At 47.1% G+C, this 26,597-nt stretch overlaps 1 protein-coding gene across 7 annotated transcripts in view; it reads left to right on the top strand.

The window, feature by feature from the left end:
- CAMK1D (calcium/calmodulin dependent protein kinase ID) overlaps positions 1 to 26,597 on the top strand; it is a 449,243-nt gene that overhangs the window by 377,059 nt on the left and 45,587 nt on the right. For all 7 annotated transcript variants that reach the window (XM_033209182.1, XM_033209181.1, XM_033209180.1 and 4 more), the window contains 2 exons: positions 2,863 to 2,989; positions 25,229 to 25,304. In XM_033209182.1, the coding sequence (XP_033065073.1) occupies positions 2,863 to 2,989; positions 25,229 to 25,304 (203 nt within the window). The remainder of the gene's footprint in view (positions 1 to 2,862; positions 2,990 to 25,228; positions 25,305 to 26,597) is intronic.

Below are 26,597 nucleotides of genomic sequence, written 5' to 3'. Positions count from 1 at the left end.
AGATCTCCAGCCAGTGAATACCCTCACAGGTGCCTCTGCCACACAACAGGCCGAGAACCACTTTTCTAAATAAGTCTGGTCACTCTTGTGAACCCAAACATATCCGAGACAGGCCTCAGTCAATTTATTTTTATTTTTTTATTTATTTTTGAGGCAGAGTTTTGCTCTTTTTGCCCAGGCTGGAGTGCAGTGGTGCAATATCGGCTCACTGCAACCTGCGCCTCCCAGGTTCAAGTGATTCTCCTGCCTCAGCCCCCTAAGTAGCTGGGATTATAGGCCCCTGCCACCATGCCTGGGTAATTTTGTATTTTTAGTAGAGATGAGGTTTCACCATGTTGGCCAGGCTGGTCTCTTGACCTCAGGTGATCCATTCGCCTCAGTCTCCCAAAGTGCTGGGATTACAGACATGAGCCACTGTGCCCGGCCAGGTCTCAGTCAATTTAGGAAGTTTATTTTGCCAAGGTTAAGGATGTGCCCCTGATACAGCCTCAAGAGGTCCTAATGACATGTGCCCAAGGTGGTCAGGGCGCAGCTTGGTTTTATACGTTGCAGGGAGACATGAGATAGCAATCAATATGTGTACGATGTACATTGGCTCGGTCTAGACACCAGTCAATATGTGTAAGATGTACATTGGCTAGGTCTGAAAAGGCGGGACAACTCGAAGCAGAAGCTTCCAGGTCTTAGGTAGATAAGAGACAAAGGGTTGCTTTCTTTTGAGTCTCTGATCAGCTCTTCACTGAATACATAATTTACAGGAATAGTCACTCACGCCTTAGTCTGGCTCAGTGAAGCAGTAGGAGCAGAGGAAGCAGTCAGGTATGCTTTTGTCTCCTGTGAGCAGAGGGAGGACTTTGAGTTAGTTAGTTAGTTATTTTGAGACGAAGTTTCACTCTCATTGTCCAGGCTGGAGTGCAATGGCGCGATCTTGGCTCACTGCAACCTCCGCCTCCTGGGTTCAAGCAATTCTCCTGCCTCAGCCTCCCAAATAGCCGGGATTACAGGCATGTGCCACCACGCCCGGCTAATTTTTGTATTTTTAGTAGAGATGGGGTTTCGCCATGTTGGTCAGGCTGGTCTTGAACTCCTGACCTCAGGTGATCCACCTGCCTCGGCCTCCCAAAGTGCTGGGATTACAGGTGTGAACCACCATGCCTGGCCATACTTTGAGTTTTGTCTGTCTTTTGCCCACAAGGAATTTCCTTATCGGCGAATCACGAGGGAGGAATGTGGCTTTTTATCTTTGTAGTTTCGTTATTTAGAAATAAAATGGGCCGGGCGTGGTGGCTCAAGCCTGTAATCCCAGCACTTTGGGAGGCTGAGACGGGCGGATCATGAGGTCAGGAGATGGAGACCATCCTGGCTAACCCGGTGAAACCCCATCTCTACTAAAAAATACAAAAAACTAGCCGGGTGCCTGTAGTCCCAGCTACTTGAGAGGGTGGGGCAGGAGAATGGCGTAAACCCGGGAGGCGGAGCTTGCAGTGAGCTGAGATCTGGCCACTGCACTCCAACCTGGGCGACAGAGCGAGACTCCATCTCAAAAGAAAAGAAAAGAAAGAAAATGGGAGGCAGGTTTGCGTAGTTCCCAGCTTGACTTTTCCCTCCGGCTTAGTGATTTTGGGGTCCTGAGATTTATTTTCCTTTCACACTCTACATAAGAATAGTTTCTAAAGTCCAACCCTTAGGAACCCAAGATTCACCACAAACCCCTGAGAGAGAGAATGTGGGTCGCCGCTGGGACTGGGGAGGAGAGCTGGATGGGAAATGCTGTGGGGAAATGCCTTTCCCACGTCAGATTCTTCATGCTGTGCTCCATTTAAGGTTTGGTGTAAATGACGGAAATGATTCCTCATTCACTGGGTGAGGATTATCCTGAAGGGTGGACATTCCTGGACAACAGCAGAGATGACAGTCCTTGACATTGTGTGCCCCAGTGATAAATTGTCACCATGATGATGAATCCAGGAGTCATCAAGTCCAGCAACTCTTGAGAAAAAAAAATACAAGCTCCTCTCTGTGTTCAAGGTCCACCCAGCAGTGCAGGGACAAGCTCCCAGGCTGTAGCTTCTCAGCCTCCGTAAGCCCCACCTCCCTTCCTTGCTAGGAACAATGAGATTCCCCAGTTCTGCATAAAACACTATGCAAATGATACTTCATTGGCTCCCATGCCAACCCCAGGACTGCCACTCTCAGCCCCTCCTGTATGTTGCAGAACTGTAGTGAAGACGGGAACACGGGGGCCATAAGAAATGGAAGAAGGCCTTTGCTGTGCATTCCTGCTGCCCGAGCACTGTTCAGAGGAGCAGACAAAGGATGAAATCAACGCATGCTTCACAGAAAGGCAAACAGAAGTGCGAACCCCTTATGGGTACATGGCTGGAAAGTGCTACATCTTCAATTCCAGATTCATTTATTCCGGGATGGCATCCCTCTGCTTCCCTGGCAGAGGAACGAGCAGGGGTCAGCTGGCCTTCGTGAAGGGCGCAGTGCAGCACATCTCCCAGAACTGCAGAGCACCAGGACATGTTACTGAGGGCAGAAACAGAGACCCTTGGATTCAAGAAAAATCACTCTATAAAAAGGAGCAGAGAAGCACCAGCAAGAGTGATTTCATTTCCTGGAATCTCCCTTCCCTAACCCCAGACCTGAATCCACAAGTCTGCACGGCAGTCAGCTTTCTAGATTGTCTCAGAATATGGTGAGCTTTTCTAAAGTAGACAAAATATTAGTAAAGGAAAGAGACTAACGTAGATTGAAAGCCCGTCTGTGCCAGAATAGGTTTTGCAGTTGAATGGGTCTTCCACAATTAACCCAACTTTACATGTAGTTTGTAATGTTTTTTTCTTATTTTCTTTCTAGCCTGAAAATCTCTTGTACTACAGTCAAGATGAGGAGTCCAAAATCATGATCAGTGACTTTGGATTGTCAAAAATGGAGGGCAAAGGAGACGTGATGTCCACTGCCTGTGGAACTCCAGGCTATGTTGGTAAGGACAGTGCGTGTGCACACACGTGCCCGTGCATGTGTGATGTTCTCATATGTGGTGTCACCACATGTCAACTCATCAGTTGTCTGAAGCATATGAGCTTGGCATGTAATCACAGCTGCCTTCACTTCCCTTGGGGGAAAGAATAAAAATATTGAGGGACACTGGAATGAATAATTCATAGCAGGGAAGTGATTTCCCCTGAAAACTTTTGCTCAGTTGGGTAGAAATCCCATTTGATTTGGTTGTGGGCCTGACGGGAGGCTGGGAGTTAATTTGGGTGAATCCCAGATTCCATTTCCAGAGATCCTGCCTGCATCTGTTTCTGAGTGATTTACAGTGAGACACTGAGATAACAGTAAGTTGCACACACAAGAAAACATTCCAATTGCTGAGATAGGAACATTGATGGAGGAACCTGGTTCAGACCTTGACCAAGTCACTCTCATCTATCAGTCAACCCTGATCTATACTATGATGCTAGGCATTCAAGTTTTTCCCTAAATCCCAACCCCCAGTTCTTTGTACTAAACATCCAAAATGCAGAGAAAACTACTGACAGATCTGAACACTTGGATTCTGATGTTCATCTTTTGACTTCTGGGGTCCTGGAGAAATGCCATTAGAATACTTGTGACTGTTCTGAGACCTTCACTGACATCAGTGTATTCATTCATTCATTCATTCATTCAGCAAATGTATGTAAAGTTGCTACTATGTACCTGATGCCGTACCAGGCACCGGGGTTAAGGCAGTGAATGACACAGACACAGTGCCTGCCCTCATGGAGCTTACGTTTTAGTTGGAACAAATAAGCAAACGGGGCCATTTCAGATCATAAGTGCTATGAAGAAACTAAGCCTGGGGGCCTGCCATGGAGTGACAAGGAATCAGGACTGGGCTGAGAGGACAGGGAGGAGACTTGGGCCTTGGTCTCAGTGGCAAGAAGAAGCCAGCCATGTGGGAGTTACAGGATAGCATCCCAGGAAGAGTAACCAGTTTGTGTGAAAGCCCAAAGGCTGGGAGAGGGTACGAGCCAGGGACGTCTGAGAGCAAGAAAAAAGATGAGGTTGGAAAAGAGTTATGGAAAATGGAATCTGAGGCTGAATTTTTGTTGTTGTTGTTTGTTTGTTTGTTTGAGACGGGGTGTGGTAGGGTACTGAATCTAGCTCTGTCACAAGGTTGGAGTGCATTGGCGCAATGTCGACTCACTGCAACCTCCGCTTCCTGGGTTCAAGTGAGTCTCCTGCCTCAGCCTCCCGAGTAGCTGGGATTACAGGCGCCTGCCACCATATCCGGCTAATTTTTGTATTTTTAGTAGAGACAGGGTTTTGCCATGTTGGCCAGGCTGATCTCAAACTCCTGACCTCAGGTGATCCGCCCGCCTCAGCTTCCCAAAGTGCTAGGATTACAGGCATGAGCCACCGCACCTGGCTGAAGCTAAGTTCTTGTCGTGCAAAGTGCAGTGACCTTTCTTCGTGAGAACAGCCAGTGAACCCACCTGAGAGAGGAGGTATGTTATGTGACCAGCATCATCCCTGTGGGTCTTTGGAGACATCCACAGAACCTTTGCAGGCAGGCCCAGGAGAGCTGGCCTGAAACTAAAGGGGTTACAAGGGACATTGTGGGAAACTCCAGATGACCTTGGGGCCAGTTTGTGGCCTTTCAAGTTCTTGCATATAATTACAGAGCCATGTCAAGCTCGAGTGTCATAGCTTTTCATTTTCAGAGTAACTCAGAGGAGGAAAGACAAGAGCAGCCTGAGGTGAGTAGATAACCAAGTAAGGGGCAGGGAAAGAAGCAGCAGGGTTTAGAAGCAGGAGATGCAGGTGGTGGGAACGTGGCTGGGGAGGAGCTGTGTGGATAACGTCGCAGCGGGGCTCAATACCCTAGATCGTGTGTATGCAGAAGGCACAGAAGAAGAAGCTGCTCTGCTCATTTTTGAAAGGTCCAGTGCACGGCCGGGTGCAGTGGCTCACACCTGTAATCCCAGCACTTTGGGAGGCCAAGGCGGGTGGGTCAGTAGAGTCCAGGAGTTCAAGATCAGTCTGGCCAACATGGCAAAACCCCATCTCTACTAAAAATACAAAAATTAGCCGGGCATGATGGCACACGCCTGTAGTCCCAGCTACCTGGGAGGCTGAGGCAAGAGAATCGCTTGAACCTAGGGGGCGGAAGTTGCAGTGGGGCTGAGATTGTGCCACTGCACTCCAGCCTGGGTGACAGAGCGAGACCCTGTCTCAAAAAACAAACAAACAAACAAACAAAAGCCTGTGCAGGCTTTGATAGAGATTAACAGCATGGTCAGCAATCGTCTCTTTTAGGATAGTGTGATAATGGTTGCAGGAATAGCCTGGTCCCTGGGGGGGGACATGTGCCTGGGGTAGCAACGGGAGGAAAGAGTGTGTGTGCTATACACATGGAATTTCTCCAGCTCAGTCTGAGCCATCAGGGAAGCCATGAATACATGAGGCGAGACAAGCTGAGTGGGGACAGCCTGTTCCAACTACCCAGAATCCCAGACATTAGATAATGAAAAGGTCTGTTAGGTCTTGGTGCTGGTCCTCTTTTCAGCTGTCTCCCCGGGTGAGAAGGTGCTGTTACTGTGACCTGCCCAGCTGTTCCCTTCAGGAAGTTGACTCTTGGGCTGTGATTTAAATGCTCTGACAACCAGTGAAGGCCCCTAGCTACGTATGCATCATGTGCTTCTCATGTTTGGCTGGAAAACTCCAGCACTTTCTAAATTGAGTTTTACTTCTCTGTGTTTTGGCAAAGCCCACGGAATGGCAGTTTTTCTGGTTTCTAAGTGGCTGCCGTCTGCGGGGTCTCGGTCTGTTGATTGCTGTGTCTGGCACTGATGAGTCAGGAATGGTGTTGAGAAGAGTCTGTTGCTCTTGCTGCTCTAAATGACAGCCAGTGGGAGCCATTGGCTATTGATGTTGTGAGATACCAGGTTGTCCTGGAGGAGGCTGGGGGAGGAGGACTGTAGCAGTGGCGCTCTTCTGTTGGTTTGTGTTGACTGAGCACTGAAACTCTACCAAGAGAGTGCCTCTGGAGTGAGTCTTGTGGAGGGGACACAACTTCAGAGGAGGGAAGGGGCTGCTTTGAAGAGCTTGTGTCTAGAGGACATCCTTTAGGCAGTTACCAGCTGAACTTGGGCTGTTTCCTCCCTTGTCTGTGTGGCAAGCTCCTATTCAGCTGCCAAAGCCTAATTTAAATGTTACCTCCCTTGACTGCTTTCATATCACCTTGTCCTGTCCTTTGACATCCTGGTTCTTTCTATGACCCTTTTCTTGTCATGGTCTGATCACATTCGCATTAGGGTTCGTATCAATCTGTGTCTCTCATTGCACTGTGAGTCTCATTAAATCTTTGTGCAGACACTACTGCATTTAGTAACAACACAGCTCATGAATCTTAGCCATGTTTTCTTTCTCTCTTCCCGTTCCGTTCACTCAGCATGCATTTATTGAGTTCCTGCTGTGTACTGTGTGCAGTCGTCCCATGGTATTCACGGGGGCTGGGTTCCAAGATACTCCACACCCTGCAGATACCAGCATCCTCAGATGGTCGAGTTCCTCATGTGAAATGGCGTAGTATTTGCATATAACCTAGGCGTGGCCTCTGTGTACTGTCGTCGCTAGATTACTTATAATACCTGATGCAATGTAAATGCTGTGGAAATAGCTGTCATAGGTATTATTTTTATTTGTATTACCTTTATTGTTTTTTCAAATATTTTTGATCTGTGGATCCACACATTTTGAATCCATGGATATGAGGGCCAAGTGTACAGTGTTTGGTCTGAGAATACAAATATGGGTCGGGCACGGCGGCTCACGCCTGTAATCCCAGCTCCTTGGGAGGCCACGGCAGGCTGATCACCTGAGGTCAGGAGTTCCAGACCAGCCTGGCCAATATGGTGAAACCCTGTCTCTACTAAAAATACAAAAAATTAGCCAGGCAAGGTGGCACGCGCCTGTAATCCCAGCTACTCAGGAGGCTGAGGCAGGAGAATTGCTTAAACCTGGGAGGCAGAGGTTGTAGTGAGCCGAGATTGCGCCATTGCACTCCAGTCTGGGCCACAGAGCGAGACTCCATCTCAAAAAACAAAAAAAGAATACAAATGTGAATAAGGTACAAACTCTGACCTCAAAACATTCGGCAGTATTGTGAGAGAGAAAACAAACAGGTCAGCTTAATGTATGCTCAGGGCTACATCATTCAGCCCTTCAAGAATTATTTATTTATGGTCTACCTTCTGTTCTGGGCACTGGGTGGGTACATCAATAGAAATAGAAGAAAAAAAGATAAAAATCCCCTCCCTAGTGGCACTTACATCTGAGTGGGAGAGACATGGATATAAAGCAAATATTGATAGCTAAGTTCATTCATGTGTTAAGTGGCCTTAATACTATGGAGAAAAGTGAAGCAGAAAAGATGATAAGAAGTGCATGTGTTCAGAGGGTGGTGGCAATTTTAACTACAGTGTGCAGGCAGTCCTCCCTAAGAGGGTGGCCGTGGGTCAAGATTTGACAGGAGCGAGAGAACTGACCATACAAGTATCTGGAGGGCTGTATATTCCAGCCGCAGTGCAGAGGCCTGAAGGCAGGAGAATGTGGGCAAGCGGCAGGGAGCAGAGGGAGCAGGAAGGAGAGGAATAGGAGAGGCAGCCGGAGAAGTCCTGAGCAGGAATATGTGGACCAGGACTTGGAAATCGTTGTATAGACTTTAGCTTTTACTCGGTGATAGGACGCCGTCCAGAGGCTTCTGTGTTAAGGCAGTGACACATTGTTTTTAACGGATCCCTCTAGGACAGGGGTTCCTAACCCCCGGGTCTTGGACCGATACTGATTCAGGGCTTGTTAGGAACCGAGCTGCGCAGCAGGAAGTGAGAGTCTGGCTGGCGAACATTCCTGCCTGAGCTCCACCTCCTATCAGATCAGCGGCAGTAGCTTCTCAGGAGCTCGAACCCTGTCGTCAGCTGGGCCTGCAAGGGATCTAGGGTGCGCACTCCTTTTGAGACCTCTAATGCCTGATGATCTGAGGTGGAACAATTTCATCCTGAAACCATCCCCAGTCCCATATCGATGAAACAATTGTCTTCCATGAAACTGGTCCTTGGTGCCAAAAAAGTTGGGGATTGCTGCTCTAGGACACAAGCTGGGATCAGGATAGATGGCGGGGGTCGGGTGGAGGAAGGAGGCCGTGGGAAGACTCTGGCATTGATCAGGTGAGAGCGTGAGAAGCTTTAGGCATTGATCAGCAAGGCTTTAGTCCAGATTGGTTGCAGCAGAAGTGACAAGAAGCTATCAGATGTCAGGTATATTTCAAAGGCACTGTCCTCAAGGTTTTGTGAAAGGTTGAAAGTAGGGTTTGAGAGAAAGAGAGAAGGCATGGATAATTCAGAGGTTTTTGGGCCTGAGTGCCCAAGGAGGATGCAGTTGTCTTTACTGGAGGTGGAAGAGCCTGTGGGATGAATAGATTGCAGAGGCCTTAGGAGGAGCTTGGTTTCAGTTTGTTAAAGTTGACTAGGCCAGGAGGGCAGTTGGAACGTGACCGTGGAACTATGCGCAGTTGATTCTCGCTATTCACAGTCCTCATGTTCTATTATAGAAAATAGCTGAAAGCACTGAATTAATCAATACTGAACCATTGCTCCTAAGGGAAACACAGGCTGGGTTCCTGTGAGCCTCTGGTCACATTTGCATCAACCGATCAGTATAACCTTTTCAGAGTGTGTGTTTCTGTTTAAAGACACCTTATTGAATATGTGTTGTTGGATCATTAACTTTGATTTGCAGCCCACAGCACCGTAACTCCTGCCTGAAGGAAGCTTCTCTAACCCACCGATTTTCTCTGAAAGGCACGTCACAGCCTCTTTGCTGTTAGGAAAGCTAGACAGACTTCAGCACTATGCTTGGGGCTGTTGTAAACAGGGAGATCTCCAACAAAACCCAAAAATGTGAAAAACATGACACCAAATAGAGGGTGAGAAAAGACCCTTGTTTACAGTCTGAGCTGAAACATGGAGGAGGAACACGGCCTCATTCCGCCTCAGCTTGAAACTTGCGCATCAGGCAACTCAAGTCTTCGGTCACTCTACACATGTCCACAAACGACCACGAAGTATTGACTTGGGGGTTGCAAATAACTTTTAGCCAATAGGCACATTTGCACATACAGAATCCTTGAGTAATGAGGATCAACTAGATTTGGGAGATGTTAATTTATGGCTGCGTTTTCAAGCCGTGAACCAGGATAGGCAATGAAGGAGAGGAAAGGTCCCAGAGCCAAGTCCTGGGGACGTCAGGGTGGAGAGGTCAGGAGGACAAGCTGGAGCCCGCAGAGGAGACCAAGACAGAGAAGGGGCAGTGGGTGAAGTAGAAAGAGCGCTGGCAGAGAGTGGCGTGCTCCCCGTCACCACGTGGAGAAAGTGCTCCATGCAGAAAGTATCACATGTCAATTGCTGCTACTGAGTCAAGTAAGATGAGGATTCGGTTGACCTTTTTTTTTTTTTTTTTTTTTTGAGATGGAGTCTTGCTCTTGTTGCCCAGGCTGGAGTGCAATGGCGCGATCTCAGTTCACTGCAACCTCTGCCTCCCGGGTTCAAGCAATTGTCCTGCCTCAGCCTCCAAGTAGCTAAGATTACAGGCATGTGCCACCATGCCTGACTAATTTTGTATTTTTATTGGAGATGGGTTTTCTCCCATATTGGTCAGGCTGGTCTCGAACTCCCAACCTCAGGTAATCCACCCACCTCGGCCTTCCAAAGTGCTGGGATTACAGGCATGAGCCACCATTCCTGACCCTGGTTGAACTATTAATTAAGTGTGGTAGCACTGTGGTCAGAGGAATGGCAGGAAGAAGGCAAAACGGGTCTTGGTAAGTACACCAGCGTGGTGTCCACCATGGGGCTCACCCCAGCCACTCACCTCCTTCACCAGCCATGACTTCTCCCTGCAAGGCTCTTGGGGCACCATTTTGAATCTTGAGCAAAGAAACTGCAGCTTCATTCCTGCTGGAAAGTTTTCCATTTGAACAGAGCAGAGCCCAGCCCCATTTGGCAGCTGCGAGGGAGGAGGGAGAGAGAGCTGCCACTTCTGATTCAGGGACCACATTATCCCCTGGGCCCAAGCCAGGGGCAGTGGGTTGCTGTCTGCTCCCAGCCTAGCATGGTGTCTTTGTATTTTGAAAGAAATATGGGAATACAGATGAGGAAAATCCTCCATGCCCCCAGGGCAATCTGTAGGTTTATAGCTTGAGTTCAGATGTTTGATAGGTAGAAGTGTTGGTTTCAATTTGTGAATCACCGTTTTATTGTTATCTAATAATAAATATTCCGCTGAACAGTTCATTCTGCCAACATGAGGCTGTTACTTCAATTTACATGAGCTCTCTAACAATGAAACCGAAAATGGTGCCTTTTCCCCAAGTATCCCAATGCACAGGGTGCCTTAGGAGGAGGCAGGAGGACTAGAAGCACTTTGAACTTCACCCTTTTACATGTGGCGGCTGCCTGGATCATACACACCCTTCGCAAGGACCGTGGCCTGTGGAGGCGGCGCATCACTTCACTGGTGGCAGGAGATGGTGGGCACCCCCATCCGTATCACTGGGTTGTGGGCAGCTCATAGGGCTGGCTCTGCCAACACCCACAGGTTCTCCAGTAGACTGTGGCAGATGGGCCATACAGATTCATGTGAGGCAGTGTATTTCAGAAGCAACATTAAAATACAGGTATGAAAGCTGGGCACATTGGCTCATGCCTGTAATCCCAGCTCCTTGGGAGGCCAGGGTGAGAGGATCAACTGAGTCCAGAAGTTTAAGACCAGCCTGGGCAACATAGTAAGACCCCTATCTCTTTTAAAAAATAGTGGCTGGGTGTGGTGGCACACACTTGTAGTCCCAGCTATTCAGGAGGCTGACGCAGGAGGATTCCTCGAGCCCAGGACTCTGAGGCCACAGCAAACTATGAGCACACCGCTGCACTCCAGCCTGGGCAACAGAGTGAGACCCCATCTCTAAAAAATACAGGAATGAGAGGGATCATTAAGGGTTGCAATGGCCAGGGGAAAACTCCTGGAGGACGTGGATTTGAAGGAAGGGTAGGACTTGAGCAAAAGCAAGGAGAGTCACAGGTGCAGCGCAGGCAGGGGGAGCAGAGGCTCAGAGTCACGGGCTGCTTCTTGGAGGATCTGGGAGAAATGAACAGACTCACTGGGCTTGGAGAGAGGGCTGGTGGAATTGTACTTGGTGATGATTAAGGAGAAATGATGGGCCCATCTGGTAGAAAGTGGCTTCTTGGGAGACCGTGGTGGCTGTCAGTATGATATTGACCGGAATTGGGAGTCCACTTAATTAAGTGTAACATTCCCCTTGGTCTCGGCAATAAAAGTCAGAGCTAAGGAAGTTAGTAAAATTATGTATATTGCCTGCTCAGCTGTGTTAATTAAAATACCTGAATCACCGAACATCAGTAGTAAGTGACAGAAAACATCCATATCAATCACGTAATTGACGAGACAGATGATAAACTTCTATTTGGTGGAGGATGGCCTGTTTTCCATCTTTATCTTCTCTTTTTTTTAAGAGACAGGGTCTTGCTGTGTCCCCCAGGCTGGAGTGCAGTGGTATGATCATAGCTCACTGCAGCCTCGATCCCCCTGGCTCAGCTGATCCTCCCACCTCAGCCTCCTGCAGAGCTGGGACTACACGTGTACACCACCACACCTGGCTAATTTAAAATTGTTTTTGTAGAGACAGGGTCTCACTTTGTTGCTCAGGCTGGTCTTGAACTCCTGGGCTCAAGTGATCCTCCAGCCTCATCCTCCCAAAGTGCTGAGATTACAGATATTAGCCACTGTGCCTAGTTGAGATTTTTTTTTGGAGCCTTATTCAGTGACAGTTCACCACCTAGCAATATTTTATGTGGAGTGCACAACCACAGCCACACTATTCCATTACGCATGTCACTCAGAAATAAGAAGGAACTTTTACAGCTGGTCCATTGTTCTGTCTAGAAGCAGAACTGCACCTTGATGCTTTAGATGATGGCTGACTGTTACGTTCCTGAGGCTGTCGGGGAAGAAATCATTCATTTCCTTCTGGAACTTAGTTGCAGTGTTGGCTGCAAGGCCACGATAGACATCTTTGGTCTAGCTCGGTCTTAACTTGCCTAAAATAGTTTAAACATGTTTTGTCTTGTTCTTCTCTAAAAAGAGATGGAGAACAGTTGGTCAACATTCTCGATGTATTTTTTCACTGAGTTAGAGGATTGGTGTTAATTCAGGGATCACTGCACTTCTAGAAGTTGATGTGGGGCTGGGAATTATGATGAGCTCTTGGAAACCAGGGGTTCCAGCCAGCACAGTGTTGGGGCGAGGACCTCTGTCCTCAAAGCCGCCCAGCCTATAGCTGGTGGCAGTCACAGCAGAGGACTTGAATGTAAGCGTCTTCCTTTGTCTACCATTGGTTAGATATGAAGGAGGCCTGTGCCTTTCACTTAAACTTGGGGATTCTCAGTTTCTTGTATATAAAATGTGCTGGGCTAAACATCTCCTGTGTTTTTTGTTTTTTTTTTTTTTTTTCTGGTTTGAACATTGTACGTTTCTATAGACTTGTGATTTGGTATCCTTTAAGTATGTAAATATCTACGTGTCGAGGATACTGGCCATCATTTTTCCCATCTTCACTCCCAACAGCCAAGAAGAAGGATTCAGCCGACCGACCTCCCCACCTTCTGTCTTCTGAGTGGTCTCGATTCTTATCGTCTTTCCCCACAGCGCCTCTGTTCCCAGTCCTTTCATCTCCACTCCTCTACGTGGCTGCTCCCCAGCAGAGCTTGCTTTTTATTTGTTTCTCACTTAAATACCATATTTTGGTCCGTGACTGTAAGCATTACATCATTGTTCCCATCCTTTCCGACTGTTAGTGTCGAAACAGGGTTTTATGTAACTGAGAAATTGTCACACAGGGTACAGATGAGTAGGCGGAACATCCAGATGAGAATTTTCTCTCTTTCTCAACAGCTACTCGGTGACAGCCCGCAGTGAACATTTTATCACACCGTGGGTTGCAGCCAGACCCCCTGTGTCGGAGAGGACAGGGCCCCCTAAGTGGGGAGACTTGTAGGGCCTGCTCGTCTTCGTGGACCTGACTCATTGCATGTGGGCAACGTAAACCCAGCCCAGCTTTGAGGAGCCCCATCCCACACATGGCAGCCCCACAGAGTCACTCTGAACACGGTGTTTTTAAGGCACTTGTCTTCCATCTGGAATTGCTTCTTTAGCTACTTGATGTGGGATGGAGGTCACGTTTTGTCGTGGTGGGAAAGGGGGATGGCAGCATTGTGTAGCTCCATTTTTTTCTTTGTCTTGATTAAAAACCAAAACCCTGGAATGACTATAGCAGTCTTCTTAATCAGATTTCACAAGAAAGGCTTGACTTCAGTACAGAGTCGGCGTCGTGTCGTGATCACACACCAGGTGGGCCCCCATGGGAGGCCCTAGAAGGGCCGCACAGCAGTGCCATTTGTGGCCACTTTGCTTTGAAATGCCTTCCTTGGCACAGTTGACTTCCTCCATCCCGCGGAGTTCCAAGGCCCTCCCACATTTCAAAAGCCCAGCGGCCCCAGCTTCTACTCCCTCCCCATTCCTTAGCCTCACTCCTCCGTGATTGGCTTTGGGAGCTTTTGAACAGCAGCCCTTGCTCGATGAGAATGGTAATTACATACCAGTATGGTGCTTTCATGGGGACTGCTCATGCCTGTGGTGAAACTCGAGGCTACTGGAAAAATCAGGGTAAGCTGCTCTTTGGCAATACTTTTTTTTTTTTTTTTGAAACGGAGTCTTGCTGTGTTGCCCAGGCTGGCATGCGGTAGCACGATCTCAGCTCACTGCAACCTCTGCCTCCCAGGTCCAAGCGATTCTCCTGCCTCATCCTCCCGAGAACCTGGGATTACAGGCATGCACCACTGCACCTGGCTTTTACATTTTTAGTAGAGACAGAGTTTCACCCTGTTGGCCAGGCTGGTCTCAAACTCCTGACCTCAGGTGATCTGCCGGCCTCGGCTTCCCAAAGTGCTGGGATTACAGGCATGAGCCACCATACCTGGCCTGGTGAGATGATATTTATTTATTTATTTATTTATTTATTTTTTGCCATCCTGATCTGTTGCTAGAGGCAATACATTCCTCATGAATGACAGCTCTAGGTGAAGGATAATAGGGACTAGAGGAGGAGGCTATACCAACAGAAAGATCAGAGCTGTCCCAAAAGCCTTCCGCTCATCTTCCGTGACTTTGGGCAGAAGACAAACTTTAGGCAGAGAACGATCCTGTGTTTCAACCTGATTTTTACTTGCCAACAGTCTGGATTGCAATACTAGAAATCCGGGTGAAGCAACAGCTGTTTATTAAGATGCTCCTGGTAAAAGTCCCTCATCGTCCAATTTTTTTCTTTTGTCATACCCCTGCTGCTGCAAATTCTGCTACTGACAGGAAGCCAACCTGACCAAGCACATTCAGTATTACCTCCTTGTCTTGATGTCATTCTTACTGAGGCCAAATCCTCCCCTGAAATGTATGCCTGGGGTTCTAACAACACGAAGCTTAATTTTATTTTTCCTGATCTTTAAGTTCCATTTAGCATCTCTGGAAAGGCCACTGCTGGGTAGAAATGTCATCTTTCTCTCTCACTGCTTGAAAGAAATCTTCTCACCTCTTCTCTGATACACAGTATCACAAACTCTTAGAAACTGGATTGCAGTTTGATTTAGTAGCCGGTGTTCCCTCCCCCACCAGCAGGGGAGCATTGCTTCTTCCCACTTCCTGGTGGAAGTTCCTCAAAGACTGGAAGACCAGCTGTGATCCGAGCATCTAGCCCTGGACACAGATACCTCCTGGAGTTGTTTACAATAAGGGGCCACATGCAACTCTTCCAAGTTGAGCTCCAGTTCATTTCCTTGCAGGCGTAACCCTAGGACAGAGTGGCAGGTGCCCATCAAGACAGGAAACTGAGGCATAGATGAGATAATGAATCCTGTAGTTACCATGGCACAGAGCCGAGTCTATAATCCTGTCCTCTGATTCCATGCTGGATCTGAAATAACATTCTTGTATTTAGAGTAAATTCAGTATTTTCAGTTTTTTGGGGTTTTTTTTTTTTTTTTTTTTTGGTTTTTTTTTTGAGACATAGTCTTGCTCTGTCACACAGGCTAGGGTGAAGTGGCGCAATCTTGGCTCACTGCAGCCTCCACCTCCTCAGTCCAAGCAATTCTCCTGCCTCAGCCTCCCAAGTAGCTGGGGCTACAGGTATGCGCCACCACACCTGCCTAATTTTGTATTTTTAGTAGAGACGGGATTTCACCATGTTGGCCAGGCTGGTCTCGAACTCCTGACCTCAAGTGATCTGCCCACCTCAGCCTCCCAAGTGCTGGGATTACAGGCATGAGCCACCATACCTGGCCTGGTGAGATGATATTTATTTATTTATTTATTTATTTATTTTTTGCCATCCTGATCTGTTGCTAGAGGCAATACATTCCTCATGAATGACAGCTCTAGGTGAAGGATAATAGGGACTAGAGGAGGAGGCTATACCAACAGAAAGATCAGAGCTGTCCCAAAAGCCTTCCGCTCATCTTCCGTGACTTTGGGCAGAAGACAAACTTTAGGCAGAGAACGATCCTGTGTTTCAACCTGATTTTTACTTGCCAACAGTCTGGATTGCAATACTAGAAATCCGGGTGAAGCAACAGCTGTTTATTAAGATGCTCCTGGTAAAAGTCCCTCATCGTCCAATTTTTTTCTTTTGTCATACCCCTGCTGCTGCAAATTCTGCTACTGACAGGAAGCCAACCTGACCAAGCACATTCAGTATTACCTCCTTGTCTTGATGTCATTCTTACTGAGGCCAAATCCTCCCCTGAAATGTATGCCTGGGGTTCTAACAACACGAAGCTTAATTTTATTTTTCCTGATCTTTAAGTTCCATTTAGCATCTCTGGAAAGGCCACTGCTGGGTAGAAATGTCATCTTTCTCTCTCACTGCTTGAAAGAAATCTTCTCACCTCTTCTCTGATACACAGTATCACAAACTCTTAGAAACTGGATTGCAGTTTGATTTAGTAGCCGGTGTTCCCTCCCCCACCAGCAGGGGAGCATTGCTTCTTCCCACTTCCTGGTGGAAGTTCCTCAAAGACTGGAAGACCAGCTGTGATCCGAGCATCTAGCCCTGGACACAGATACCTCCTGGAGTTGTTTACAATAAGGGGCCACATGCAACTCTTCCAAGTTGAGCTCCAGTTCATTTCCTTGCAGGCGTAACCCTAGGACAGAGTGGCAGGTGCCCATCAAGACAGGAAACTGAGGCATAGATGAGATAATGAATCCTGTAGTTTACCATGGCACAGAGCCGAGTCTATAATCCTGTCCTCTGATTCCATGCTGGATCTGAAATAACATTCTTGTATTTAGAGTAAATTCAGTATTTTCAGTTTTTTGGGGTTTTTTTTTTTTTTTTTTTTTTTTTTTTTTTTTTTTTTGAGACATAGTCTTGCTCTGTCACACAGGCTAGGGTGAAGTGGCGCAATCTTGGCTCACTGCAGCCTCCACCTCCTCAGTCCAAGCAATTCTCCTGCCTCAGCCTCCCAAGTAGCTGGGGCTACAGGTATGCGCCACCACACCTGCCTAATTTTTGTATTTTTAGTAGAGACGGGATTTCACCATGTTGGCCAGGCTGGTCTCGAACTCCTGACCTCAAGTGATCTGCCCACCTCAGCCTCCCAAAGTGCTGGGATTGCAGGCATGAGCCACCGTGCGCCCAGCCTGGTTCTAGACTGTTGGCTTTTAACTTCTGGCATCGAGGAGTGCCCCTGTCCCCCACAGGCTGCTCCCTCCTGATGTGTCACCATCCTCTGCCCACTGGAGGGGTCGTGTGTGAAGGACAGAGAGGAGAGGCCACACAGACATCCCTGGATGTGAACAAAGCACCCTGAACGTGGGTGTCCTGGAAGGGTGAGGGCTTCACCGTTTCCTCCACCCTCTCAGCAGAAACTGCTTCTTGGCACGTCCTCGGGGCTTGGGAAAGGGAAAATTCTTCTCTACTTCAGAAGAGCATGAAGATTGATTACGGCGAACCCCACACCCACAAGACAACTGCTGTCTTAGTTTTCAGTCCACTTGGTTACGCCTTGTTCTTCTCTCTCCTTTGGTAAGGAAAATGGGCAATTTAATTGTTTTAAAAACAAGCTGAAAGGTTTCTGAAACTCTTTTTTTGTTTTTTTGAAGTCTCTCGAGTCTTTCCGTTTGCCAGGAATAATTGCTCTAAATCAATATAAAGTAGCTTGGTTTATAGAAGACGTTTCCCGCAAAGTGGAATTTTCCGTAAGTGGGCTGGTGGTGGATCTCACAGTAGTAAATCCAATTATTTTTATTTCTCAACCTAGTTTTATAAAGAGCATGAGTTAATCGTGGTCTCTGCGAAGGACCACATCTGTCCACAGAGGTCTCTGATGGCTCCTGGGACACTCTAGTGAGGCTGAGTGGTTTGCATGGAGCTTAATTTTTATTTATTTTATTTTATTTTATTTTATTTTTTTTTTTGAGACGGAGTCTTGCTCTTTCGCCCGGGCTGGAGTGCAGTGGCTGGATCTCAGCTCACTGCAAGCTCCGCCTCCCAGGTTTACGCCATTCTCCTGCCTCAGCCTCCGGAGTAGCTGGGACTACAGGCGCCCGCCACCTCGCCCGGCTAGTTTTTTGTATTTTTAGTAGAGACGGGGTTTCACCGTGTTAGCCAGGATGGTCTCGATCTCCTGACCTCGTGATCCGCCCGTCTCGGCCTCCCAAAGTGCTGGGATTACAGGCTTGAGCCACCACGCCCGGCCTTAATTTTTATTTACTAGTGTAAACTTAATAAGCCGATGGGATACTCTTGTCAGGAATAGCAAAGAAAGCTGAGTTAATAGCACCCAAGATCTGACCAGGAGGAGGTTCTGAGAGATAGTGTAACAAAGTATTTCTTTCTGCCCTTTACCCCTAAACCTGGTGGTCCCGAACTTCCTTGGAGAAAAGTTGTTTTTTTTTTTTTTGAAATGGAGTTTCACTCTTGTCGCCCAGGCTGGAGTGCAGTGGCAGTCTTGGCTCACCGCAACCTCCGCCTCCCAGGTTCAAGCGATTTTCATGCCTCAGCCTCCAGAGTAGCTGGAATTACAGGCACCCTCCATCACGTCCAGCTAGTTTTTGTATTTTTAGTAGAGACGGGATTTCATCATGTTGGTCAGGCTGGTCTCGAACTCCTGACCTCAGGTGATTCACCCTCCTCGGCCTCCCAAAGTCCTGGGATTACAGGCGTGAGCCACAGCGCCTGGCAGAGAAAAGGTCTTAAAGGGAGAGTAACGTGAGGTACAAACACATTCACACACTGAGAGTTAGGGTGAATTCTGCCTCTTTTCTCCTCAAAGGTCCTGCATGAAATCATGTGTTCGTCGAAAGGTATTTGGCAACTGCTCTTGCTTTTACCTAATACAGGTACTTGCCAGTTGGCAGTAGCTTCTATTCTCAAATTCATTTGTTCCCCGCCCCCGCCCATCCTGTGTTATTTTTTCTTGTACCTACTCACCAAAAATATTTCAGGCAGCAAAGTTGACTTGTAGCCCAGTTGGGTGGAATTTGGAAGACATTTTTCCGTAGAAATAATGGTGTGTGGCAACTCAGTTGGGTTCAGTTGAATCAGGATGTACAGAGACGAGAGCTCTGCCCTGCCCTGCAGCAGCGTGAAGTCTGATTTGACAGTGGGATTTATGCAGCAGTAAAGGGACATTGGAGGTACAGAGGGAGTCACAGGAGGCCATTGTGTTACAGGATTGTGGTGAATGCACCCGGGAACCCACCCATTGTGCCCAATGTGTATCCACTGAGTACAGCCGCCCCCATGCTAACCCCACTCTCTGCAGCTCCAAAATGCTGGCTTTGGCCAAGCCTAAGGGATATCCTGAAGGCTGGACCTGCCAACTGGCTTGTGTAGGTCCCTTTCAATACCTCCGGGGAAGTGGGTTTCCCTACAGCCACTGACAGAGCCCCCAGGGACTTTGCCATGTCATTTGAGAGGATGTCCCTTCTGTCATGGCTGGGCCAGGAGAATAGGCCCTTTCCTGCTTTTTATGGAGGCTGGGGACCATCTTACACAAGCCATGGAGCCTTTCAGTGACTGCCTGTCTTTGTCAGTAGCTCTAAATAAGCAAGAACTCAAAGCATCCCTCTTGCAGGAGACATGGGAGCACCAAGGAGTCATTATCAGGTTCCCGCATCACACTTGAATTCTGGTGCTTATGATTAGAAAAGAATACTATTTTTCCTTGACTACGAAGCTGTCGGGTGTCTCCAGGCAGCATTGGCTAGGAGATGGAACTGTGGCTGCATAGTTCAGAGCCCTCATCACTTTCCGAGGCCCCAGAGGGACTGTGCTCAGCACCTCCTGGGTGTGGAAGCTCGTTGGTCTTCTGCAAGTGTGTAAATTGAAAGCTGTGATTTTTTGGAATTACAACAGAGTTCTTGCCACGCAGCGTAAGTCTGGTAACATAATACTGGACGGTTCGGCTGGTTCTCAGGCAGGAAAACTGGCTCTGAAAAGATCAGAGTGAGAAGTGGTCTCTCTCAGGGCTATGTGCCTCACCACAGCTGAAACAGGAAAATGGGTGGGTGGGGGCCTATGCCAGAAAGGCCAGGTGAATTCAGCAGGTTGGTGAAACAGTGCAGCCGACTGCCAATCACAGGAGGCGAGCAGGAGAGAAAACATCCTCTAGGATCTCCACAGTTTGGCCGCCATATCAAATTGTCAGGAGGGTTTTGAAATTTGCCTGAGAATGTTATCTTTTCCACGAATTTCTGTGAAATGAAAAATAGCTATTTGAAGTGGTCTTGGTGGGCTTTTTCAAACAATGTTTCAAAGGACCCTTGATTCCAGCATTCACAAGTGAAATTAGAATTTAGGCTATGGGTGTTTGTGCCATTATGCAATTTTAAAAATATTTCTTGTTGGTGGAAATGTTATTTCCAAATCAATTTGCTTTGTCTTGTTTGCTGGGTGACATGACACTTCTATGTTCACCCCCGGGTTTGTTTCCAAGTGCAGTGGAGACGGTCACCAGAAGACAAATAGTTTACCCTCCTCTCTTTGGCTAAAAAATATTTGTATTTTGTTGGTCGATATAACACAGATAAGACACAACACCAAAAAGTGCAAGAAATGTATGTTCTTGTTCAAATTCTTGACACAAATATGTACATTTCCATCACCAGTATTGTCATCCTGATATTTACTTGTTTATAATTTAGAACTTTTCCCCCGTAACAACCATGGTGTTATCCAAAACAGAAATCTTATTTATTTATTTATTTATTTATTTATTTATTTATTTTAGAGACAGGATCTCACTCTGTTACCCAGGCTGGAGTGCAATGGTGCAATCATAGCTCACTGCAACCTCCAACTCTGGGTTCAAGTGATCCTCCTGCCTTAGCCTCCCAGAATGCTGGATTATAGACATGAGCCACTACATGTGGCCCAGGAATCTTTTCTTAACCATATGCTTTATGTCATAAACTTTACCATTTAAGCAGAGTCTCATGTTCTAAAAATGTTTTAAGTGTAGTTAGTCTGTGGTTTCAAGAATCTAAACATCTCTGCTGGGCATGGTGGCTCACGCCTGTAATCCCAGTACTTTGGGAGGCCAAGGCAGGTGGATCACCTGAGGTCAGGAGTTAGAGACCAGCTTGGCCAACATGACCAAACCCCTTCTCTACTAAAAATACAAAAAGTCATCAGGCATGGTGGCACACACCTGTAATCCCAGCTGCTCGGGAGACTGAGGTAGGAGAATTGCTGGGACCTGGGAGGCAGAGGTTGCAGTGAGTTGAGATCGTGCCATTGCAGTCCAGCCTGGGTGTCAGAATGAGATTCCTGCTCAAAGAAAAGAAGAAGAAGAAGGAGAAGGAGAAGGAAGAAGGAAGAAGGAAGAAGGAAGAAGGAAAGAAGAAGGAGAATCTAAACATCTCAAGTAACCTCCAAGCATAAAAATTAGCCCCTTGCTTTTCCAGCCTGTACATGCCTTGCACAACGGCCCAGTATGTTGACAGATTTGCCAGATTGAGGGTAAAATGTGTCCTGTGCCAGTTTCCCTTGATGTGTGGATTTCTAGAAAAAAACCATGTTCTTTATTCTTTCTTTTTCTGAACAATGGATCATGGCCAGTATGTTCCTCATTCTAACAGATGATGAAGACGAGGAGGAGATTGTTCTTTTAAAGAATCCTGCCTCCCACCATCCACGATGCTGGAGAACTGTGAGCATAGGGCACTCAGGAGAACACAGAGTCCGCACTTCCTAGGCGGGAAGCCTGCTCTGCGGTGGCTGTGGCCTCGTATTCCTGCTGTCTTCCTTGGCTAGGGCATCGGCCGGGTCTTTGCTCAGAGGCTGTGTAAGCAATCTGTTGGAGGCACCACAGCTTCCTTGTGTGTGCTCCTTTCTCATATATCTGTTGCTTTGGGCTTCTTTCTTTACCCCCTGTGTTTGTTTCCAAGCGCAATTAAGGTCACCAGAAGACAAATAGTTTACCCATCTCTGGTTGGTGCATTGGCTCACTCCTGTAATCCCAGCACTTTGGGAAGCCAAGGCGGATGGATCACCAGGTCAGGAGTTCAAGACCACCCTGACCAACATGGTGAAACCCCTGTCTCTACTAAAAATACAAAAATTAGCTGGGTGTGGTGGTGCATGCCTGTAATCCCAGCTACTTGGAAGGCTGAGGCAGGAGAATGGCTTGAACCCGGGAGGTGGAGGTTGCAGTGAGCTGAGATCACGTCACTGCACTCCAGCCTGAATGGCAGAGTGAGACTCCATCTCAAAAAAATAATAATAATAATAATGTGTTTTGTTGGTTGATGTGACACAGATAAGAGACAACACCAAAAAGAACAAGAAATATACATTCTTGTTCAAATTCTTGACACAAATATGTAAATCTCCATCCCCAATATTGTCATCCTGACATTTACTTGTTAATAATTTAAAACTTTTCCCCCATAACAACCACGCTGTTATCTAAAGCAGAAACCTTTTATTTTCATTTATGTATTTATTTTAGAGATGAGGCCTCACTGTGTTGCCCAGACTGGAGTGCAATGGCGTGATCATAGCTCACTGCAGCCTCCAACTCTGGGCACCTGGCACGGGGCATGAGGTTGTACCCTGAAGTTTGCCCTGAGCTCCCAGCACCTCTGTGCTGTTTGACATCTGGTTCTGTGGAGTGGCCAGGCCAGGCTGCTGCGCCATCTCGCTGAAGAGGTTTGCAGATTCTTGTGAGCTGGAACCCAGTGCCTCCACCCCCAGCTTGGCTCTGCCCTCCCGGCACCCGCTGTCAGTTGTGCAGGAGGGGAAGCTGGTCCAGCGTCGCTCTAGGAACCTTCTCTGCCTCATGGACACTTTCCATCAGGCCGCGAGGCCGGCCCTGGAGGGTCCTTGCAGATGTTGTTGCTTCTCACGCCTTCTGTGCTCGTTTGGCCACTGGGACCAGAGTGCCCGCTTGGGGAGAACATGCCTCCTACATCAGAAAGACGTTAACTGTGGTAAAACTGTGGTAAATGGCATCCTTTTGTCAGTTCCCATAAGACAAGAGTCTTGAGAAACATGCTCTTAGCAGTCACGGCAGAGTCCGCTATCGCCCAGCCATCCAAGGGCGGCCCCTCCCAGATGTGAGTTCCCTCTGTAGTTCTGTCTCTCATTTTGCTGCCGCGTTGAGGGTGAACAGAGTGAAGAAAGGATGTGCAGATTTATTTATTTTGCTCTTGTTTTGAAAAATAAAAATCTGACAGGAAGTCTGGGGGAGTTGGAGACTAAAGCCAGTGTGGAGGATTATCTGTGGAGTGCATCTCGCGCTGCCGTAAGCAGAGGCACTCGGCAGTGGTTTGTCGGCCTTCCTGATCTTGCTCAGGAATATGTTTATTGTCAACAGGATGAAAGAGAGGATTTCCCTGTTCATTTTTCTACAAAAGAACTTTTCCTTTCCAAGCGTGTCCAACCCCCAGAGGACAGCTTTGAATGCGACCCAACACAAATTTGTAAATCTTCTTGAAACATTATGAGATTTTTTTGGCAATTTTTGTTTTTTAGCTCATCAGCTATTATTAGTGTTAGTGTATTTTATGTGTGGCCCAAGACAATTCTTCTTCCATTGCGGCCCAGGGAAACGAAAAGATTGGACACCCATGTAAATCTCAACTGAAGATGCTCTCACCTTAGCAAACAGTATGTTTGAGTGAAAAGAGCTGGAACAAGGATCAGATTGAGCTGGTTTCAAATCTCAGCTCTTTCCTATCTAGCTGTGTGATGTGGGACAAGTTACTTAACCTCTCTGAGGCTCATTTTTCTGACCTATCAGGTACACATCATGATAGTTGTCAGAGTTCAAAGGATTGCAGTAGAAAACGTTTGTGAATGACTCGCCCAAGACACTTAATGTAAGTGAAGTCTGTTCTGAAAGGAAGTTTGTGTAGATGCCACATTCCCACTGGGTAACATTGGCCAACTTAACTGACCTCTCATACCTCTGTATCCTCCCCTGTAATTTGGAAATAATAGTGATCATGCTACTAGCACTTCCCTTCAAGGATTGTTGGGGTGAGTGAGTTAATACATCATAAAAGAAGACCTAACTCAGCATCTAACAGGCACCTTCTCAGCTCTAGCTATTTTTCTCTATCCTTAAAAATTTTCAGGAAAGTCTGTGCTAAAGACACTGCCATCAGATGTGTTTGGGGGCAAAGGATATTTTACTCAGATTCATTGCTTCTTCTTGTATTTATCTACTCTTTGCACTAACATATACTGAGTGCCAGCTATGCCAGATGCAGCTTGTTGCCAGAATGGGTGGACAGCCAATGCTGGGCGATGGCCATAGGCCAGGAACAGGGAGTCAGAATCAGTATAGAACAAGCCCCATGGCCAGGAACAGGGAGTCAGGATCAGTATAGAACAAGCCCCAAGGCCAGAAAAAGAGAGGATCAGTATAGAACAAGCCCCAAGGCCAGGAACAGGGAGTCAGGATCAGTATAGAACAAGCCCCAAGGCCAGGAACAGGGAGTCAGGATCAGTATAGAACAAGCCCCAAGGCCAGGAACAGGGAGTCAGGATCAGTATAGAACAAGCCCCAAGGCCAGGAACAGGGAGTTAGGATCAGTACAGAGCAAGTCCAAGCCCCCAGCATGGATAACTCTTGATGAAGAGTGTTTTAGAACCAAGAATGCAAGGTTGAATTGCGGTTTTCCTGTTTCACAGATGAGATGGGAAAATGCAATGAGCATGCTGACACCCTCCCCAAACCCTGGAGAAGGAATTAGGAGCAGGCCTGAAGCAGGATTTTCGGAGGGTTGGCCTCAACTCTGAGCTCCATGGCACTGTCAGCTCCAGGAAGGCCCAGGGAGGGGCTTCATCTTTGCAACCCCACAGAACCCAGCAAGGCCCTACACAGAGGCCAGAAATGTTGCCTTGAGGTGACTTGAGGTGACGTCACAGACTCCAGACCCCAAAATGAGTATTTCTTTCTACATCAGGCTGATCTGAGTTACAGTGCTTAGTACAGCACTGCCATAAAATAGCCATGTATTATGTGTTTGTTGACTGACTGAGTTCCATCAGTAATCTCGCATCACACACACACACACACACACACACACACACACCTCTTCATTATGTTTTTATTTACATTCTTTAGATACTGTAGTGTCTTCGTATTTCTTCTGTTGAGTGCAGAGACTCATTCCTATAATCCCAGCATTTCGGGAGGCTAATGTGGGAGGATTGCTTGAGGCCAGGAGTTCAAGACCAGGCTAGGCAATATCACGAGACTTCATCTCTTAAAAGACAAAAATTAGCCGGGCATGGTGGCATGCACCTGTGGTCCCAACTACTTAGGAGGCTGAGGTGGGAGATTTACTTGAGCCCAGGAAGGAGGTCAAGACTGCAGGGAGCCATGATTGTGCCACTGTACCCCAGCCTGGGCAACAGAGCAAGACCCTATCTTCCTTCCTTTAAAAAAAAAAAGAGCAAATAAAATGGGTCATGTCTCTCTACTTAGTTTTTATACTCACTGAAAGTTCAGGCCAAATAGCAGACCCCCAAAAACTGTCTTCAGTCTGAGGCATGTAAATTGTCAGGCTGTGTCTTTTCTTTGTCTTTCCGCAGCTCCTGAAGTCCTCGCCCAGAAACCTTACAGCAAAGCTGTTGACTGCTGGTCCATCGGGGTGATTGCCTATATCTTGTAAGTACCGCCTGCTGCCTTGGGTTCTTCCTCTACTGGCCATTTTTTGTTTATCTGGCAAAATATACATGAAACAGAATTTACCATTTTTAAGGGTACAGTTTAAGGGTACAGTTCAGGGCCATGTTTAAGGGTACAGTTCAGTGGCATTAAGTCCATTCACAGTGTTGCACAACAAACATTTCTGTTCACTTCCAGAACTTTTCCATCACCCCAAACTGAAACTGCACCCCTGACATAAAAACTTTTCCCTTCTCCCCTAGCCCCCGGGAACTTCTGCACTACTTTCTGTCTCTGTGAACTCGACTCTTCTGGGGACCTCACATAAGTGGAATCACACAGTATCTGTCCTTTGATGTCAGGCATATTTCACATAGCAAAACATCTTCGAGGCCCATCCATAGTGTAGCACGGGTCAGAATTTCCTCTCATTTGAAAAGCTGAGTAATATTCCGTTGTGTGGTTAGACCATGTTTTGTTTATCCCCTTGGTCCATTGATAGACATTTGGATTGTTTCCACCTTTTGGCGTCATGAATAATGCTGCTGTGAACACAGGTGTAGAAATATCTGTTTGAATCCCTGCTTTCACTTCTTTGGGGTTTCTGTCTAGAAGTGGATTTGCTGGGCCATGTGGTAGTTCTACACTGAATTTTTGAGGAGCCACCGTACAGTTTTCTGTAGCAACAGCACCAGCAATTTACATTCCCAGCAGCCAACACAAGGGTTCCAGTTTTGCCACATCTGCACCAACGGTTGCCATTTTCCTTTTTTTCGGTTATAGCCCCCTAATGGGTGTGACGTGGTGTCTCATTGGGGGTTTCCATTTGCATATTTCTAATAGCTAATTCAGCCTCTTTTCATGTGCCACTTTGGCTTTTTAGTGGACACAAACCACTATGGAAATAGTACATCTCCCAAAGACATCATGAGGAAAAAAATGCCATGAAAATCTCAATTTAGCCTTTAGATTTTTCATTTCTTCTCAGACGTCTTGTCTCCATCACCCAGGAAATGCAATTCTAGGCCATAGGCTTGTTGCAGTTACTTCAGGATCATCAGTTTTGTTGCTTATTTGTTTTGCTGAAGTCTACTGTAAAGTTATTTTTAAATTCCAATTTCTTTTAGAAGTTATCCTTTCAAACACTTATTATGGAACATACTTTTAGGGTAGGCTTAGGCCAACTTGTTTCTGCAATTGCTAGGAAATGAATTTCCCCATTTCATCATCCCCAAGGAGGGAACATTTCCTTGCAGAAAGAGCCCCCTGCACACAGTGAAAGACTGCAGGGGA

This window comes from Trachypithecus francoisi, unplaced genomic scaffold (genome assembly GCF_009764315.1).
Source record: "Trachypithecus francoisi isolate TF-2019V2 unplaced genomic scaffold, Tfra_2.0 Lachesis_group9, whole genome shotgun sequence".
Classification (NCBI taxonomy): Eukaryota; Metazoa; Chordata; class Mammalia; order Primates; family Cercopithecidae; genus Trachypithecus; species Trachypithecus francoisi.
Note: the sequence above shows the minus strand (reverse complement) of the source record. Positions and strands in the feature narration are given on the sequence as shown.